The sequence below is a fragment of the Erpetoichthys calabaricus genome, chromosome 2 (assembly GCF_900747795.2).
Source record: "Erpetoichthys calabaricus chromosome 2, fErpCal1.3, whole genome shotgun sequence".
Taxonomy (NCBI): Eukaryota; Metazoa; Chordata; class Cladistia; order Polypteriformes; family Polypteridae; genus Erpetoichthys; species Erpetoichthys calabaricus.
Window position 1 is genome coordinate 182,611,859 of NC_041395.2, and position 21,862 is coordinate 182,633,720.

The following is a 21,862-nucleotide window of genomic DNA, read 5'->3' on the forward strand; positions in this document are numbered from 1 at the left end:
GCACTGAGATGTTGCGTCAACGCCATAGTTGAAGCCCCTAACGTTGCGGTCAGCAAGTCGGCTAACATCCGCCATGTGCCGTCTTTCAGTTGCGAGAAGCAGATCATAGAATGGTTGAAACTGTTGCCCCTAACGTTGCGCCACGGCGTGTGCTTCGTTTATACCTCGTGTCTTCTCATTAAACTTTTATCTCGCGAATATGTTATTGCAATCCGCAGCGGGAGCGTTTCTATAAACTTCATTTAAACTTACGTTTTACACCGTGCTTTGTTTCCCTTATGAACATGCTTGTATGCTTCACTCGCTCTGTTCTCAATTGTTTAATTAATTTTTTGCTCTTCGCTGTTTGCGGCTGTTCCTCCATTTCCCCCTACTTCGTTCTTTTATCTCGCGAATATGTTATTGCAATCCTTAACGGGAGCGTTTCAATAAACTGATTGAAAATAGTTTTGCATTTACCTTTTTAGTAAAAGGCGAGCTTTTAAGCCTGAGAAATCACCCCGTAAATGCACACGTTTAATTGGACATGTGTTAATATGTATGGTTACACAGTATTAAAAGACAGTGAACAACGTCAGTTACCTTTCTTCCCGCGTTTGATAAAAGGTGAGCTTTTAAGCCTCAGAAATCACCCCGTAAATGCACACGTTTAATTGCACATGTGTTAATATGTATGCTCACACAGTATTAAAAGACAGTCAAAAATTAACGTCATTTACCTTCGTTCCCGCGTGTGACTCGTGCTGTAAATGTCTTCCTTGTTTTTAGTTCACGTGATTACGTAGGAGGCGTGATGACGCGATACGTGACTCCGCCTCCTCCATTACAGTGTATGGACAAAAAATATGTTCCAGTTATGACCATTACGCTTTGAATTTCGAAATGAAACCTGCCTAACTTTTGTAAGTAAGCTGTAAGGAATGAGCCTGCCAAATTTCAGCCTTCCACCTACACGGGAAGTTGGAGAATTAGTGATGAGTGAGTCAGTCAGTGAGTGAGTGAGTCAGTCAGTCAGTCAGTGCTTTGCCTTTTATTATTATAGATTAGTGTGTATATATATATATATATATATATATATATATATATATATATATATATATATATATATATATATATATATATATATGCACATATAGACACTTGTCTATCTATGTCTTCTGTGTAAAGCCGTATTTGCCTCATGGAAGCAAATGTCTGTATGTTCATTCTATATATCTAAACTCCCTGATTCAAGTTATTTTACTTACAGTATATATTTAACTTTCTATTAACATTCAAAATTCTTACAACAATAAAAACATTAATAAAGACACTTTGAATAGTATTCGTGCATATATTAAGGTTATAAATGTACCAGAAATGTTCAATAGTAATGTGAATTTCTTCAGTGCTAGAGTCACCAGGTTCAAATAATATTTCAATTTTGCCAAATAGTTCACCACAAACATAGGAAAAATAAGAAGCATCTTACTTGGGGTCATGTGCGGGGCCAGATTGTTCTACAAGTTTGATCTCTGCCGCAAAACCTTTAGAGCGGGCATACTCCAATAAACCACTGATAGCATTCTTATTAAGATAGTTGATAAGGTCACCAACTCCAGCAGCATGGGCAGCTTCCAGTTCTTGTACAGTCAGGGGTGGTAAAGAAACACACTGTTCCACACGAGAACTTGAATCCTGAGGCTCAGAAGTTGGTTGTGGCTATATGAACAGTAGAAAATTACAAAACAAGAAAAAGACAAAAAAAGAAACTTAACTATGGCTCCAGAAGTTAAATAAGAAAAATAGTTTCCATTATTAAGATAACATTTCTTTAAAGTGACATTAACTTACTTTGATGGTGGAGAAATTAAGGGCACTTTCCAACTTTAATTCACGTACTGCTGCTTCAGCTGCTAACTGTTTAGCAAGTTTTTTACTATTTGCCACAACTGGAGAAAATAGCTTACCACCCATTTTCACCTGGAAAGTAAATCTGAAATAAAAAAATATATAAGAATCACCAACAAATTGAGCTCTATTTTACACCTTGTTGCAACACATTCTAGGAGAGAAGCATGTTAATAGTTCCCCAATATCATGATGGCAATAACAAGAGGACATCAAGCAATTGACAGTATCCTATGACATGAAGTGGATAGGGCTAAGGAAATAAACAGAATGAACAAACAGAACAAGATTTGCTCCTACAGTAAGAAGGAAATCCTGCCAGATCCTGTACATCTTTGGTGTGCAATTTTTGCATAACACCATGCGCCAGACAGACAAGCAAATACAAAGAATCTGAAGGAGCTATAAAATACAATTCTTAAATTACAACTATGTAAACCATCCATACTCCTGAAGTTGGTGATAAAGTTCACCATAACTACTAACTAAAGTATATATCATTGCTATTAAAGAGTTATTAAAGCAACAAAGGTATAATGAGCATTAAAACAAGGATGTTCTTCAAGGTATTCCCTTAAAAAAGGTTGTAGGAGGATAGAGATTTATATTTAATCAGGCTATAAATAAGTTTTGGTCCAGGAAGTTTTAAATGGAACAAATAACCAACTTGAAAACAGCTCTGAAATCCCAGATATATTGTTGACACCATACATTCTGAAAAAAATTACAATATAAAATTTTGAATGGAATTGAGCTATTTGTCAAACATTCTGAGAAACAATATATATAGTATATGTATATTATTGACTTGCATTCACTTTTTGAAATCCTGATTTTAAAAGACTGTTCACCGTATATACCGTATTTTTCAGACCATAAGACGCACCGGACCATAAGACGCACCAGTTTTTAGAGAAGGGAAATGAAGAAAAAAAAGATTCTGATGTCTTAAAACATTTTATGTGCATTAAAACCCAACATCACAGTCATAAACACATGTAATCAACCCTGTAAAGTGAACAGCAGCATTTAGAACCATTATTAACAAATACAGTCAGCAAAAGACAAAATTACTGTAAAACACAATAACGAGAGACTTCAGTAATAAAATAGAATAAAGTTGAACAGTTATGCTCTTTTAGGTTCTGCTTGTTTTATGAGAACCCCAAGAACTCCTCATCGCTAGAGTCAGAATCTAGGCGAGACACTCTTAACTCTTTTAGGGCTAATTTTTTTTTTGTTTCTTTTCTCCCAGGGCTGAATATTTTTCCAAAAACTAACATTTTTTAAAAAAGAACACAAAGCAATTGTTTAACATATCAAATCAACAAAAAATATTTACTTTTGACAAATGTTACTGTCTTGCATGTTGTATGAGCCTGAATTCTCTATGTGTTGTTTTGATGCCTATTTTTCAATTGTCTGTTGCTGCATTTTCTAACATATATTGTTAGTGTGTACTGTAGAGAGACAAGTCACCCATTTGCCATCGTGCCATGCCACTGCCACCAAGTTTTCTGCCTGCATGAAAACCATATTGTCACCTCTTTTCATCTTCTGAAACTTTATGAACTTTATGTATGGCATTATAGCCTGGCTCACCCCATGGGATTTGCTTCTGTTTATTACAGAAGTGAATAAAACTTTGCAGCAGCACGTACCTAAGCCACCAGGGGACAAAACACATTTGGACCAATGCTCCCTGAAGTTATATCACCAGTTCTGTCCCATCTCTATTTGTAATGCCACAGCGCGCTTCATCTCGTCTTTCGTTGTGGGTTTCCACTTTGAATAACGAGAATGCGATGCAAACGCAGCCCGCGATTCAAAAAAAATCTCTGCCTACCTGTTTGTCTCGTCTGACAGTAGCTGAAAAGCAGCATCAGGAGAGAGCAGCCTGAAGTATAGCAGCTGGTGATCTGTCGTGTCCAACAGCAAGCCATGCCGTCTTGTAAACTCCGGTAGCCATATCGGCTCTCAACGGATCAATGTATGTGTATTTATCCCACGCGAACCTTGCCGTAGATGCATCGGCTGCGCGAAGGCACTCAACTGGCAGCAGATCCGCTCGCGCGGCATCGGCTGGTGTCTGATCAGCTGATGCCTGCTTCTAACTCTCTTGCTCGATCTCCTGATCACTGCCAATAAAGTCCGATTCTGAAAAATCAAGAGTCCGACTCCGCGGTAATGCGCAAAACAACGTCTGCCAAGTGTTTTCTTTTCTGCACTTGCTTCGCTGCCTTTTCACATGTCGGTGCCATCTTGCCTTTGTTTACATTTCGCAACTCACGCACACGCAATGTTTATTTGCCGAGTCAACGAGTCTAGCATTCCTCCAAGCACAGAGGGAATGCCTGTGACGTGACAGTGAGATTTGTCGCCATTAACATTAACGCCTTCAACCCCTCCTGTCGACAAAAAACGACATCCGCCCTAAAAGAGTTAATGCAGCTGACCCTCTCTACACCGTCCTGCTTCAGCTGTTTGGCTCGCCTGTTCAGCTACACGCGAGCCTGCTCTCCTGCCTGCCCTCTCTCTCTCTCTCTCTCTCTCTCTCCCTCTCTCTCTCTCTCTCTCTCTCTCTCTCTCTCTCTCTCTCTCTCTCTCTCTCTCTCTCTCTCTCTCTCTCTCTCTCTCTCTCTCTCTCTCTCTCTCTCTCTCTCTCTCTCTCTCTCTCTCTCTCTCTCTCTCTCTCTCTCTCTCTCTCTCTCTCTCTCCCTCTCCCTCTCCTCTCCCTCTCCCTCTCCCTCTCCCTCTCCCTCTCCCTCTCCCTCTCCCTCTCCCTCTTAACCGGCTCGCGCTTCTCTATATATGCGGGGAGGACATGGCAGCTGCAGCCCATCAGCCACAGGAACAATCATGGATGTGGGCAGTTTCCCACCTGTGCACTTAAGTGAGAAACGCAGACACCGCAGATCGCGGCTCGCAACTGCTACCACGCCCCCTCGCTAAGCTGAGAGCTATACCCACAGCCTGGCTCGTGGCTCGTTACGCAAGCCAATGCTCGCATTTAGATCAGAAATTTTCGCTCATACTTTCCTCGTATTTTGAATTTCTCGTATACAGAGGTGATCGTATCTCGAGGTTCCACTGTATTAGGGTTTCTATTTGTATGCATATTCTTGCGCTTTTACCTTCACTCAGTCATTTCACTTGTCATTTACCTCTATTCGTATTTCACTGGTGTGTGCAGTGGTGGCGCTCGACTCGCAACTCCTGTCCTGCCTCAGCTGGTTTCCCCCACTTCCGGGATTGGAACCAGCGTGAGGCGCACACGTGTTCTCACAGGAGGGAGGTCACATGTGCGCCTCACGCTGGTTCCGATCCCGGAAGCGGGCGGACACCAGCTGAGGCGGATGGGAATCGATGAATGATGATGCATGCAGACTGCAGGATCAAGGAAGGGACCGTCACCGTACACTACACTGTACCAGTTAGAGTCCAGTCCCCTGACTCCAGTGAGCGGTGCGGGTAGGGGCGGGAATGGAGCATTGCAGCCAGCAGGAATGATCATGGAAGCAGGTACGGTACTACTACTACCACGTCTGTACCAGGGCAGCAGCAGCGCCTGACTCCAGTGAGCGGTGCGGGCGGGGGCAGGAATGGAGCATTGCAGCCAGCAGGAATGATCATGGAAGCAGGTACGGTACTACTACTACCACAGGGCAGCAGCAGCGCCTGACTCCAGTGAGCAGGGCGGGCGGCCGCGGCGGGAATGGAGCACAGAGCCGGGCAAGTTGAACATTTTTTTTTTTACAGCACATGTTTAGGCTATATTCGGACCATAAGACGCAGGGACTTTTTCCCCCCAATTCTGGGGGGAAAAAAGTGCGTCTTATGGTCCGAAAAATACGGTACTCAGAATGTTTTAGGAATGTTTCATTAAAAAATATGTTCCACTAAAGTCTTTTACAATGTTAGTATTTTGCTGTAAAGCCTTTGTAGGTAATAATAGCAGATGGCAGGGATGCATGAAATTTTCAGCCAAAAGTAAATGGACAAAGGGATAGAGAAGAAGAAGTGATCACACTAGGACAAACTAAATCAGGATACAAGGAAACATTATTTAAACAAGCTGAGCTTCATAAACATCATGGATACATACAACTTGCCAGTCAAGGAATGGGCAAAGAACTAAGATAACCTAATTATTCTCACATTTTCTTATAGTTTTATTTATATATTCATCTATTTTTAGTTTATTTTTAAATATGTTGTCCAATATGAAAAAATTAACATTAATATCAACTTGTTTTTAAAATTAAATTTCATTGAAAAGCATAATTCAAAGATGACATTGATTTAATTTTTGCCATTATTCAATGGCACAACAACAAAAGGTTTTAAATACCATATGCCATATACTTAGTGCATTTTTAATGAATAAAGAAATTAATAATATTAATGATAATAATTAATAAATAAATAATAAATAATTTGTTACATTTATATAGCGCTTTTCTCAGTACTCAAAGCACTATCCACACAGGGAGGAACCGGGAAGCGAACCCACAATCTTCCACAGTCTCCTTACTGCAAAGCAGCAGCACTACCACTGCGCCACCTTAACAACTTAAGTAGTTAAGTTGTAAAGGTCAATGATTTTGTCTCAGTCTGTATTGGTAATTACTGGTATTGCATTGCAAACTTCCTGCTTCTGTTTCTTTTGTTGTCAAGAGAAAAAAAAATAATGCACACATTTAGAGACTACTATAAGTCCTTATATTCTACTTAGTTTAAGGAAGACAAGACATAACCTAATGTGTTTTTGGATGCATTCCAGATACAACAACTAGATGACTCTCAAGTGCAGAGGAACTGGATAAACCTCAGGCACTCTCAGAATTACTAGATGCTATAAACTAACTTCTGGGTAGGAAAGCAGCAGGCCCTGATGGCTACCGTGCCGAATTTTATAAAAAAAAAACTTCAATTAAGTTAGCTCCCCTTTTATTAGTATCATTTACAGAAGCTAGAGACAATAAAGTTCTACCTCAAACTTTTAGGCAAGCATTAATTACCATCTTTCCTAAGAAAAATAAGGACTTATTACAATGTGCATAATACAAACCGATCTCACATATGAATAATGATGTTAAGATACTCTCCTAAATTCTAGCTAGAAGGATTGAGAAAGTGCTTCCTTCAGTAATATCATAAGACCCAACTGGATTTATTAAAGGCAGACACTTAGCTACCAATCTTAGACGCCTGCTTAGCACTAGAATCCCTGAAGCCTATGAAAAAATTTGTAATCCTGTGCCACTTTAGATTTTTCACACCTCTCCATTAGCGTCTTTTGTTTTGCAAATGTGTCAAGCAGTAGGCAGCCTGCTATCCCATCCCCCAACAACGCAGCTTTAGTTCTCCCAACGCAACTCTTTCTCTGGGTGTGAGGTGCCTTGAATTGCATAGGGTAAATATATTATTTGGAACACACACATTTCATGTGTGTTTCGTGTCTACAACGATCTATGTAAATGTAGGATGACAGGAAATGTGAGGCAAGAAATGTTGAACACATATCTAAAACTTTAACCTAGAACGTGGTACTAGAAAAGGATGCTCACTTATCACCACTGCTTTTTGAAATCAGCATTGAGCCACTGGCAGTTCACTTTCAAAATGCTTATGGAGATAAAGGGGATTATCAGAGAAGGACTTGAACAGAAAATATCACTATATGCAGATGATATGGTACTACATATATCAGATCCACAAAATACTGTGCCTGCAATCTTAAGAGCACTAGCAGAATTAATTAATTAATTTGAATAAAAGTGTGCTCTTTCCAGTGAACTCTCCAGCACACAATATTAGATTGGACACCTCACCTTTTATCATTATAGATCAGATCAGTTTAAATACCATGGGGTAAACATTCCATATAAACATAAAGCAATTTTGCTGTCTGCATGGAAAAACTTAAGCAAGACTTGCATAGATGGTTTACCATTCATCTCACTTTAGCTGGAAGAATTAATACTGTCAAGATCAATATCCTTCCTAAGCTTCTATCTATTTCTATTTCAAAGCATTCCAATATACATTAATAAATATTTTTTTAAGAAGTTGGATTCAATCATAACCTCATTTACTTGAAATTCAAAACATCCACACATCCAAAGGGCAAACCTACAAAGACCCAAGACAGAAGGTGGCATGGCTCTACCTAACTTTAAATTTTATTAATGGGCAGCAAATATACAAGCCATATAATTCTGGATATTGACACAAATAGATGAACCTACACAGGCTTGGCAAATAGATGAACATACACAGGCTTGGTCCGCAATAGAAATAGAATCCTGCATTGCTTCTTTATAATTCCTTGCTTTGTACCCCATTAAATACAAGTTATCGCCAATATACTAACAACCCAGTTGTGCTTCATTCACTCAGAATATGGAACAAATGTAGGAAGTACTTCAAGATAAGGAAGCTTTTATCTGTGGCATCTCTGCATGATAACCATCTTTTCCCACCCCCTCAAACCCATGTAGTTTTTAATGTTTGGAAAACATACAGGATTAAATCAATTAGAGATCTGTACATAGATAACGTCTTCGCATCCTACGAACAATTACACTCCAAATTTAAATTTCCATCAACACAATTCTTCCCTACTTCCAAATTAGAAACTTTGCTAAAATTAGAAACTTTGCTAAACAAAACCTGACCCACCATCTCCCACCTACTTCTATTCCAGAAAAAATATTGATCAGTCATGAGGACTCAGACAGCATTTCTCTCTATTATATAAAAAAAACGTGGGATGAGACGAGACCTGACCTTCTCTGAAACACACTTTCATGTCCTGCAAGACAAGACTTTGTGCCAAGAGATTTAACCATGCCCAGGGACAGAAAAAGACAAAGAGTAGATGACAAAGTAGAACGTCGTAAAGAATTCAAAAACGTTAGTGCGATACACATGCAGAGCAGGTTAGAGATAATGGAAGTAGGAAAATTCGAAAGTCTCAAAAAAAATGATAGTAAAGATTGCATTAGTGCAAACAAACGGAAGCTTAGACACTCAACTGATGTTCCGAGGATCTGGGTATTCTGCAAACATCAAGTGCCATGAGGGAATGACCCACGATTAACAATTGAGAGTTTGGAGGATAGGAGACCTCCATAAAGCAATGGGTGCCAGTATGCCACTTAGCAATGAAAGCTTTGCCCCCTGATAACATCTGCACTGAAGATCCAAAACAGATGTGCCACTTTAAAAATTTCTGTGCTACACCCAGGACTGCCAGCAGGAGAGATGGGCTGAATGTAAGTGGCAGGTGTTGCATCCATTTCTGTCCCCCTTGTCACCCACTGGCAAAACTGTCAATCAAACTGTAAAATCAGGGCTTGCACAGAAATCAATACTAGACCTCACACTCTCTTCGGATCATTGCAAGGTTCAAATTCCATGCTCTTAAAAAAAGTTTTTTGCCTTTACGAATGCTCCACCCACAGCCAGGAACCTACAAGTATGTGCATTTCTGTGCATTTCTGTGGCTAATTCACTGGTTACAAGTGTGCATGCAATGCTTGATTTTTTCATATCACAGAACAGGAGCACTAACTAATAAATGACCTACAAATAACACATCACCTCACTCAATTTTGTCAAATCACAATGCAGCATTCCAGATTGGGAACTCCTGCTCAAGACTAATGCCTTCTCCCAAAGCTAATTGGAGTCAGGTATTCCAATGAATGAGATGAATTTGAATTTTGGAGTTGTGAGTTGGAGAAGCCCTGCATTATTTAATAAAAAAAAAATGGCAGTTTGGTTACTGACACAGTCTGATCTTCTCAAGAAAGATTTGTTCATATAAACCATATTCCAGTCCAAAGAAATCAGAAGATTAGTGGCAGAAATTCTTCAACTTGACAAAGAATCTGTTCATGTGCCAACTATAAGAAAAACACTGAATAAACACGGTGATCATGAGAGAACAGCACAGATTAAACTACTGCTGTCCAAAAGAAACATTGCACCACATCTCAGTTTTGCAAAATATTATCTAGATGCTCCATAACACTTCCAGAACAATATTATGTGGATAAACATAAAAAGTTGAACTCTTGGAGAAATATGCACAAACACCAAAACCTCATTGTAGCAATGAAGCATAGCAGTGGATGAAGCTTCAGGATTTGGATGGAGTTACTTTGCTCCCTCAGTGTTTGGATAATTTCCTAATACATAGGGAACAACAAATTCAAAATTGTATCAAGAAACTTTACAAAAGAATGTCAGTGTAGCAGTCTTGTTACCTGAAGTTTTAAAGAAGTTGGATGATACAGCAAGACAATTACCCAAAAACTTGGTTGAAGATTAGACTTTCTTTTTAGGAGCAATTAATACAGAAATCCAGGTAATTCCAAAGGGCTCACAATTTTTTTCCTGCAACTGTACAATTTTTCAACAAAGATAGCAAATTATTATAGGAAATGGGTACCAATGAAGGAAAACCCACGAGTAAGATTTTTTTCTATTTTTATTCATGTGTTGTTGAGGTTGTTTTTGAATAAAAAAGTCACAGCTTAGGATGAACAGTCAATAGATGGATTTAAAAACACATTTAAAGTTTCTTGCAATTAGATGCTGATTGAGAATATAGTATACATTGGGTAGAATCAATTTTGTTTCATGGAATTTCCCTGACTACTAAGATGTAATGAATGTCTTTGAATCTCTGCCTAGATTGTGACTTTTCTAACGGATTAAGATTTGGATTTACTATCCATCCATTTTCCAACCCGCTGAATCCGAACACAGGGTCACGGGGGTCTGCTGGAGCCAATCCCAGCCAACACAGGGCACAAGGCAGGAACCAATCCCGGGCAGGGTGCCAACCCACCGCAGTACACACACAAACACACCCACAATTTAGGCCAATTTAGAATCGCCAATCCACCTAACCTGCATGTACTGAAACCCACGCAGACACAGGGAGAACATGCATACTAGTTCTGAGAAATTCGTGCGTATGAAGACACACCATTTCTGTTCTGTTATTACAATTACCAGTTCATTTTTGGTTCTTATTGATTTTTTTTACATTGCAGAATAATTAGGTTTTGTATACTGAAATATATTCTAACTAAAGCCTGCCTCCTGGTAAACAACAATGGCTGAAACAGAGGCAGAAATGGGTAGTGCTATCCAAGATTTAGTGCCAAGAATAGGTATAAACATGACATCCTTTGTTTGGAAATGGTCTGGCTTCAGACAGAATGATACAGAAGAAAAGACTGTTATATACAAACTTTGCAAGAGAGAGTTAGGAACAAAGACAGGCAAACACATCAAACCTATTCAATCATTTGAAAACAAAACACGTAACAAAGTATGAAGAATTTATTAACTTCACAAGGCTTTTGCTCAAAAAGCAACAAAAGCACACTGCCGCAAAACAAACCACACTGACAGCAACATTGTCTTGTTGCATACTATTTGAAAAGACAACCCTAACCCTAAGCCTAACCCAAATGGAAATAACACCTGCAGTAACAAACCATATTACAAAAGATATGGCTTCTGCTGCTACAGTCAAAAAACATGGATTTCAGAAACCACTGAGAACGACTGATCCCAAATATGTACTTCCCAGTTGGAAATAATTTTCCAAAGAAGTGCTGCCCAACCTATATGATGAGGTGAAGGAGAAAATTTTGAAACCGCTTCAGAACGTAAGCTACTTTTCCACCATATCTGATCTGTGGACTAGTCATACCATGCAACCATACATGAGCTTAACGGTCCATTGTATTGAGAACTAGGAGATGAAAAGAGTCTATCTTGAGACAGGCTATATGCCAGATAACCATACCGGAGAAATGATTGCACTGGGGCTCAAAGATGTCCTTAAAGTATGGAAATTAGACGCTGTGTGACAAGTTTGCAGTACCACAGACAACACTGCTAATGTGATTAAAATATTGCTAATGTGATTTGAACAAATAGAAAAGACTACAGTGCTTTGGTCAATGGCTGCATCTAGCAATCGTTAAGGGGTTTGTGCATGCATGTGAAGTCGCTTGAATGTTTGCTCTTTGCATGGTTTATTTGCTTATAAAACATAGCTTAAAAATAAAAATGTTTCAATATTCTCTTAAGTTTTTTAGGGCTACTAGCAGCTACAGCACCTACTCTTATAGTACCTAAGTAGAGTCAGAAAATTGGATTTCTTGTGTTAATGTTAATTTTGTTTATGCCTGTGCTATTATAGAGTAAATCATATAAAGTTATTACTGTGCAATTAGATCCAAATAATTAAATATAAGATCTATTTAACTGTGTGACTTCTTTTTGAGTAAAATTGGAAAGGAAAAAATATCAATGTACTGTATATAGGATATCAACATTTGTTCTACAAATATCATGATTTGAATTTTGAGCCATACAGCCCAGCCCAAGTATAAAGTATAAACTATATGCAAAAAAATCTCCCCACAACTACTATTACTATTTATTACTTTCTAGCTGTACTTTCAGTAATTACATCAGCAAGTTCAGGGACAGTTCCTCGTAACAGATAAGGTGGTGCTTTACTACAACATTTGCAAATGGAAATGAACTATAAAAAGTATTTACCTCCTTGAAAGTTTTCACATAACATGATTATACAATTTTAAAACACAATGGATTTGTTTTTTTGTTTTTTTTTTTTAACATCTCTCTGCCTTCCATTTCCATTTCCCTTTCAACCTCCTTCTTCTTCTCTTGGTCACTAGCCAGTCTGTTTTCTCCAATCTGCCTGTTTTTTCTTGATACTTTTTCATCTTTTGCACTCACGCGTCCCTTTTTAAAAGCGGGGACATGGCACAGCTGCGGCAATCAGCAGCTCCCGGAGCCAATTAGGGTCACAGACAATCCTGCACCTGTGCACTAAGTGCAGGGCTGTCGTTCCTGCATTGTGCACGGGAACCACTCTTGCCGCACTACCACACTGCCCCACTCAAAGATGCGAATACAGCAATTATATATTTAAAAGACAGCAATCAGCCACGGACCTCACTTTACCACACCCTGAGGCCTTTAACAAGGCAGACACAATGCAACTTGTTCAAAGAAGTCATTGAACATACAGTTGCAATTGGAAATAATCAACATATTTTGTTCATAAAGTCATGTCACAATTACTCAGCCCTATAGAATATTGAGGTTTTAAAACTTTCTTCTAGTTTATATGGCCTAAAGTGGTGTTAGAACATAATTAAACCATTGGGAACTTTATAAGGATCCTTAATTGCTTCAGCTGTGCTGTGTAAATAAGCCCCACCCATAAACGTGTTCAACGTGAGTTGTAATCATGGTTGATACTAAGGAGCTTTCACAAAAGGTGAGACAAAAAATTATTTCATTGCCCCTGAAGGGCACTGGGTATAAGAAGACCTCTTGAAAATTCAACATTTCAAAAGATGCCATTATATGAAGGTTTAAAACTTCAACACAGTTGCAAACTAGCATGGCCATAGAAAAAAGCCCAAAATTTAATCAAGAGCCTTTAGGAACTTAACCAGGACAACTAAGAAAAACACCCGTGTTACTGCAAAACACATATAGGAGGACCAGATGAAGGTTGGCTTAACTATTTCAGTGGCAACAGTTAAACAAACAAGGACTTCATGCCCGGTCTCTGAGACACACTCCACTCTTGATTATGATGAACAGAATATGCCAGGAGGAATTTGGGGAGGCCTACATAATTTTAGTAGACACTTCAATGGAGTGATGAACTATATGGACACAAGGGCCAGTGGAATGCTTGGCATGTAAAAGGCCAGATTTATGACCAGAAGAATACCATCCCTATGTTCAGCAATGAGGAGAGTCATTGATGATATAGGGGTGTTTTATGCTGCAGGAACTGGCCATCTTGACCTTGCTATTGGTATCATTAATTCACAGAAACACCAGGGGCCTCATGTATAAATGGTGTGTATGCACAAAAAAGTTGCGGAAGAACGTTTCCACGTTTAAATCGCAATGTATAAAACCTAAACTTGGAGTAAAGCCACGTACATTTCCACGGTAGCTCATACCTTGTCGTACGCAAGTTCTGCGCTCAGTTTTGCAGACTGGCGGCACGCAGCATCAAAGCAATGCTACTGTTCCTGTGTTGTTACCCTTTCTTTTTTAGATCCACATCCCTGACACGGCTTTATAAATACACTGAAATTAACCGCATATTGTTTATTAGTTTAATGCATCTGATTGTAATTAACCTGTAACAATATAATGGTCCACAGAATGGTCAAACTATTCCAAATACCATAACTGCTTTAGCGTTGTTACTCTCACTGCACCTTCTTCTTCTTTCAGCTGCTCCTGTTAGGTGTTGCCACATCGGATCATCTTTTTCTATATTACTCTCACTGCACCACTCAGAGTATTTATATCACTGTATCTGAGTGTGAATCACAGCTGTACAGCAGCTGATCAGAATGAGAATTATCGGTATACAACATCAAGCACACACTGCCTCAGCCATGCTGTGTATTGAACTGCTCTCATATGGCAAATGCTTCAGAGCCTTTCCATTACTGACCTCACAGTTCAGAAACAGTTTCATCCCAAGAACTCTAAACGCACTCAATCAGTCCATTAAGTGCTCCTTGTAGAACTGTTTGTACTTTTAAGTACAATTACCTCACTGTAAACTTGCGATACATTTATAACATTGCACAACCTGAGACACCTTATAAAGGGCATATTTACATATGATGACGATATCATTTTTAAGATGAAATGCAGCAAAATATGTTTATTATACAGATTAACTTTAACTTCATTTAAATTATCTATATTGTTAATAATTAAACATGTTTAATTATTGTGCTGGCGCTCTGTTCATGGATTGTTCCTGCCTCGCGCTGTATTCTTGCTGGTGCTGACGCAACATTGGAAGGATAGATGGATAGAATAATTAAACACGTACTACAAAGATATTACAATGTTCCTTAAAAGTTTTGAAGAATCGGCGTTCTAAGCTTACAGATGGCTTAACGTCTATTACAGAGCTGATTGTGTGGCGACTGGGTATTTGGAGAAAGAAAGATAAGGAAAGGAATTGGAGGTTAGTACATTTGAAAGAGACAGTACTGCTACAATAAAGTATTTCATCGAAGGTCGCACATGGCGCAGCAAGCATCTTGCGTGAGACATGAACAGTCTCTGCACCACCGTGTTCCCATGTTTAATAACATGCTTTAACTCCTATCATCATGAAAATGATATCACATATACATCTCAGTATTTTAATTATTCAGAGAGCTGTAATATCACAAATGTAATGGATTCTGTGTCCTGTCGAAGGAAGAGAAAGCCCGGAAGCACGTAGTGATTCATACACATAGAGCACATAGAAGATCAAATACAAAACAAACCATTTAACATGCTACTTTAGTTACGATGGGATTGAGAAACTAGCAAATTAAACGATTTTAAGATGAAGTTTATGATGTTCTACTTTAATGACAAAATAAACTACGTGATTAAAGTGGAAATTTGGATATTAAAGTTGACATTTCGTGCTTTTTTCCCCCCACTGTGTGCCTTTTTTTTCCTCTGTACCCTAATATGCTTTCATATGACACTCAGACGGTGGACTACGACTCGCCTTTTCACGGCGACTTTGATATGTGACAACTTCTTTTTTATTTCGGGCACTGTGCGACTTTGTGAACTTGAGCTTTCGACTTTCTCCAACACGCTATGTCACTCGATCAACTGTCATTTGTTGTTTATACCACTGTTTAAACCAACAAATAGTACGTTTTTCCTTACCTCCACTTGGTATTCGCTGAAATTCTTCTATTTTCCCTCTTGCTTTTGCCATTGTCTTTTCACAGAAGGCTGACCTTAAGGTCTATTTATATTGATTTGCATTTTCAAAGAGGCGTAATTCTGGGAGGAGTTGAAGCGGGCCAGCAGGCACGTGCATGTGCGTTACTTTTCAGGCTGACCGGGATTTATGCAGCAGAAGAACATGGAAGTTGGCGTTCGCACAGATTAATGCATCTGGATTTTTTTGTGCGTAAGCACATTTCCGCTTTTGTGCTTACATCATGTTATAGTGCAAATTCTATGCACGGCGTTATGCATGATGCACCAAGCCATTTTAAAGAGGAATATTCCAATAGAGAGGTGCAAGAAGCTTATTAGCATTTACCAAAAACAACATATTATAAGTTATAAAGGACTAAGGATGCTCCATTAAGTACTAAAGTTATGGGTTGAATAATAGAGCACATTTGTGAAAAGAATTACATTTTTTATTTAAACTCAAAGTAGCCTAAATTTATGTTCTCAAAATAACTTAAGTATTAATGAATCAATAGATTTTTTTTTTGTTTAATGAACCTTTTCATTGTTTATTTTACTAACCTTGATTCACCTCACTATAATGTCTTGAGGTGAGGGGGCTAAATATTTCTGACTGCAACTATAGGTCTCGGCACTCGGGGTGGTTTTCCCAGAAACTGCTTGTTTTAAAATGTTCTGTCTACTAGAATGTAGTCATTCAGGAACTTTACACAATGTAAAAACAGTGTAAATTTCCAATTAAATCAAGACATAAAAATTCTGACACCATGCACAACATTTCTTGACATTGTAAACATCCTAGAGTCAGACTATAAACCCAAAAGTGAATTTTCGAACATATCACCAAACTTATATTTACATGGACGTAATATAAAATGCAAAATAACTGCATACTCCCTTCTTGGTTGTTCCTGCACAATCACCGTTTTTTTGGGGTTTTTTTTTTGATAACCTGCTCTAGGCAGACTTACATTGCCATACTCTATTTCTTAATGATTGATTTAACAGTATTCCAAGGGATATTCATTGACTTAGATGTTTTCTTCTATCCATCCCCTGGCTTGTGCTTTTCCATTAGCTATTCAGAAACTACACTGTGATTCAATGTTGTATAACAGTAAAACGCAAAAACATCCAAGGGGGTTAATACGTTACATAAGTACTGTACAGCAGCTACAAATGAGCTTAATAGGAGCAGGTACGTAGTCGTCTTTAATTAAAGGAAAATGCCTAGAGTGTATTTTGATAATTAATATTGACTATTGAAGTAATTGTTAATTTTAATGGAATCTGGTGTTATTTTAGGAAAGATTATGGGGGCTTTTACAGGAATACAATATGCTTGTAAAGAGAGGGAAGACTGTACATTTCAGATCATTGTGCTTTCTCCAAAATGAACAGTGTTAAGTGTACTTGATATCAGGGTCATCTTTTCATTTAAAATGCCAAGTTTGACATAAACTGTGTAATACTGTATTGGAATACAAGAGTAGTACATCTATAATGAATTTCCACATTGACATTAAAGATACCGCTTATGAGGTCAAAATGCTGCAATTTATGATTGGCAGTCAGAGAAAATCACTGAGAAGGTGTGTGCAAAGATTCAGAAGGATATGCTACCAATTGATGTGATCGACAGCAAAGACTATCGGCATTTATTCAATAGCCTGAGTCAGGGTACCACCTTCCATTTAGAAAAACACTCATTAGCTGTATAGAAAATTAGTTAACTGATGATTTTACAGCCAATAAACTCTGTCACAATTTTCCATTTATACATACAGTTAACAGAATTTAACCATTGCCGAGTAGGACATTAGGATTGAGCATATTCATTATAATGCATGGAAAATTTCATCCATAAATTTATCCACCTCCATGAACTTGGCGTTGGGTAGTATGTTTGACACACGTACACTACAAATTGTAGTTAATATCAAATTTAACATACATCTTAAACATAGTAAAAGGCTAGCTAAACATGCCCGAAACACTATGATTCTGGACCACACACTTGACAAGGAAGATACCTTTAGGTACAAAAATCCAGAAGAAAACGCTATCCAGTGATGTGATTGACAGCAAAGACTATTGACACTTATTCAACTACCAGGAGTCCAGGTATAACTTGCATTTTAGAAGCACACCTGCTAGCTAAATAGAAAATTAGTTTACTGATGATTTTATAGCCAATAAACTCAAATCACAATTTTCCAGTCATACATACAGTTGACAGTATTTAATCAATGCTGTATAAATAGGACACTTAAGTGATTGAGCATATCTATATATATAATTCACTAAGCCGCCGACAAGTAGCCACCCATGGAAAGTACGCAAGACAGCCACGCCCACCAACTCTAAGACCACTGGATACGACGAAATCTCGCAGAGCCACGCCCACCAACTCGGACGCAGCAACTCACAAAACACGACGTCATTGGATACGACGACAACTCGCCGAGCCACGCCCACCACCTCGGACGCAGCACCTCACAACACAGGGCGTCATTCACGTTCGACTCTGCTAGACTCCACATGCACCTTTGAGCCACGTTGACTTTTCATTATTCTTTTCGGTTATGACGCACGCACCACCATCGCAAACTGTTTTACATGCCATGATCTTAGAGTTGGTGGGCGGGTCTCCGTGAGTTGCTCTTGCGAGTGGGCACATGACCGACCAGGCGGTGTGTATGTTTTGAGAACGAGGGTGGACACGGCAGGACCATGTCAGAAGAGGCATGTTTGTCGCGGATGTGAATCGCTGAATGAGAGTGCGACGGCGGTCCTCCAATTGTCAGTCATGGACAATTGTATGTTTCCCTCTCAAAACACAATGAAGGAAGCAATCTTTAAAAACCAATAAGCCCTGTGCCTCTGTTTCATTAGCGTCTCACCTGCTTCACTGATGCAGGCCCTGCAACAGTCGAGACGCTCTCTCAGCAGCTGACCTTCTACACAAGCTGTGTGTGTGTGTGTGTGGGTGGGTGTTAGTTAGTTAATTAGTTACTCAAAGGATTTCAAGATTTAATATGCACAAGTAGTAACACTGCAAAAGCAGCCCAAACCAGAAAAGGCGGCTGGCAAAAAGTGGCCGACAAATTAAACGCGTGTGCATTGTACTTACTGAAAGCAGCGTTACGTACAGTAATCCCTCGCTATATCGCGCTTCGCCTTTCGCGGCTTCACTCCATCGCGGATTTTATATGTAAGCATATTTAAATATATATCGCAGATTTTTCGCTGCTTCGCGGGTTTCTGCGGACAATGGGTCTTTTAATTTCTGGTACATGCTTCCTCAGTTGGTTTGCCCAGTTGATTTCATACAAGGGACGCTATTGGCAGATGGCTGAGAAGCTACCCGGCTTACTTTTCTGTCTCTCTTGCGCAAACTTTCTCTGATCCTGACGTAGGGGGATTGAGCAGGGGGGCTGTTCGCACACCTAGGCGATAAGGACGCTCGTCTAAAAATGCTGAAAGATTATCTTCACGTTGCTATCTTTTGTGCAGCTGCTTCCTGAAACGACATGCTGCACTGTGCTTCGCATACTTAAAAGCTCGAAGGGCACGTATTGATTTTTAATTGAAAAACAAACTCTGTCTCTATCTCTCCCTGCTCCTGACGGAGGGGGTGTGAGCTGCCGCCTTCAACAGCTTTGTGCCTCGTGCTTCGCAAACTTAAAAGCAAACAGCCCTATTGATTTGTTTGCTTTCCTCTGTCTTTCTGACAGACTCTGCTCCTGACGCGCACTCCTTTGAAGAGGAAAATATGTTTGCATTCTTTTAATTGTGAGACGGAACTGTCATCTCTGTCTTGTCATGGAGCACAGTTTAAACTTTTGAAAAAGAGACAAATGTTTGTTTGCAGTGTTTGAATAACGTTCCTGTCTCTCTACAACCTCCTGTGTTTCTGCGCAAATCTGTGTCCCAAGCATGACAATATAAAAATAACCATATAAACATATGGTTTCTACTTCGCGGATTTTCTTATTTCGCGGGTGGCTCTGGAACGCAACCCCCGTGATGGAGGAGGGATTACTGTATTTTTCAAATGTTCATTTTTTTCCCTCCTTTTAGACAACTGTGTCTTTCCGGAACTATTCAGCCATCAATAAATAATTATGCGGCGTATGCCTGCAGGAACACGTGCAGTGAGCAAGAGAGAGAGAGAGAGCGAGAGACGCACACACACATACAGGCGCACGTGAGAGAGAGACAGCGCTGGACACATAAGAATAATAATACTTCATTACATTGATATAGCGGTGTTCTCAGTATTCAAAGCGCTATCCACACAGGGAGAAACCTGGAAGCGAACCCACAATCTTCCAGAGTCTCCTTACCGCAAAGCAGCAGCACTACTACAGCGCCACAAGGCAGTTAAAGAATGCACCGGGCTCGATTTTGTTTTCACTTCTGTTTACAGCGATCGTGTCGGGCCCTGTGACTCTGTTTCATTAGCATCTCACCTGCTTCACCGATGCAGGCCCTGCAACAGTCGAGATGCTCTCTCAGCAGCTGACCTTCTACACAAGCTGTGTGGGTGGGTCTTAGTTAGTTAATTAGTTACTCAAAGGATTTCAAGATTTAATATGCACAAGCGGTAACACTGCAAAAGCAGCCCAAACCAGAAAAGACGGCTGGCAAAAAGTGGCCGACAAATTAAACGTGTGTGCATTGTACTTACTGAAAGCAGTGTTACGGATTTTGCAAATGTTCATTTTTTTCCCTCCTTTTAGACAACTGTGTCTTTCCGGAAGTGTTCAGCCATCAATAAATAATTATGCGGCGTATGCCTGCAGGAACACGTGCAGCGAGTGAGAGAGAGCGAGCGACACACACACACATGCGCGCGCGCGCGAGAGAGAGAGCGCTGGACACATAAGAGTAATACTTCGTTACATTGATATAGCGGTGTTCTCAGTATTCAAAGTGCTATCCACACAGGGAGGAACCAGGAACCAAACCCACAATCTTCCACAGTCTCCTTACTGCAAAGCAGCAGCACTACTACTGCGCCACAAGGCAGTTAAAGAATGCACCGGTCTCGATTTTGTTTTCACTTCTGTTTACAGCGACCGGGTCGTAAATAGCATTGTTGCAATGTTACTTTTCTTGGTGGCTTATTACATTACGGATGTTTCACATGTTCATTTTTTGTGCTTAAAAGACATTAAAAAAGTGTTTCTCAACTGTGCAAGCTATATTAAGCGTCAACAACGAAGACCCGCTACACCTTAATCTATAAGTACTGACAACTATGTCGTTCAAGAAGTGTTCACCCATCAATACATAATTATGCAGCGTATGCTACGCAGCGGGTTGGCTAGTACATTATAATGCATGAAAATGTTTGACCATAAATTATCCACTCCCATGAAGTTGGCTTTTGGTAGCATGTTGGATACATGCACAGCAAGTTGCACTCAGTGTAAAATATAAATAAACATTAGGGCTGTCAGATTGAACTTTGCTCTTCGAATATAATTCAAATTCATGTAAAAAAAGATTTTGTTTGAAAGCAAAAGCTGACATTTGATGATCAAAGAATGACTGTTTTTCACGCACAGACATTCCGTTACACCAGAAGCTCTATGCAAGGATGCAGTATTCTACTGATCTGTTTTTGCACTTCACTTCCACAATCGGCCTTTTAATTTTAAATGGTTAGGTTGTTATCTTCATTAGTAAAACAAACAGCCAGACTCTTTCACAACATAGACCAAAAAAATAAAAATAAAAATAAACTAACTGTTCTTCACTTTGATATGCAGATTTTGTAAATGCTTCTCCTATGTTGTAAAAGTATCATTTTGCATTTGATTCTGTCCCATTCACTCTTAAAACAGAGATAAGCTTCTTATTAAATCAAATAGAAATTAACTGTCATATATCTAATTTTCCTTTCATTACAATGCTTTAAAACCTTAACTTTAAAGAGCCTTGTCACCCAACACGCCTTGTCCCACAATTAGTATCCGTCTTATGTGGCTGTTGGATTGACACATAATAGCTAATAAACCAATGAGGTGCAATTAAAAATATTGAGGGCACCTTTATTAAAATATTGCTTCATCTGTATAGGGGGGAAAAAAGTAGACAAAACGTGTGTAGCCGGATTTGATATTGTGAC

At 39.3% G+C, this 21,862-nt stretch overlaps 1 protein-coding gene across 7 annotated transcripts in view; it reads right to left on the reverse strand.

The window, feature by feature from the left end:
* Window positions 1-21,862, reverse strand: part of adar (adenosine deaminase RNA specific) — a 166,390-nt gene that overhangs the window by 93,228 nt on the left and 51,300 nt on the right. For all 7 annotated transcript variants that reach the window (XM_051923243.1, XM_051923242.1, XM_051923244.1 and 4 more), the window contains exons 5-6: window positions 1,834-1,975; window positions 1,472-1,701 (exon numbers count right to left, since the gene is read on the reverse strand). In XM_051923243.1, the coding sequence (XP_051779203.1) occupies window positions 1,472-1,701; window positions 1,834-1,975 (372 nt within the window). The remainder of the gene's footprint in view (window positions 1-1,471; window positions 1,702-1,833; window positions 1,976-21,862) is intronic.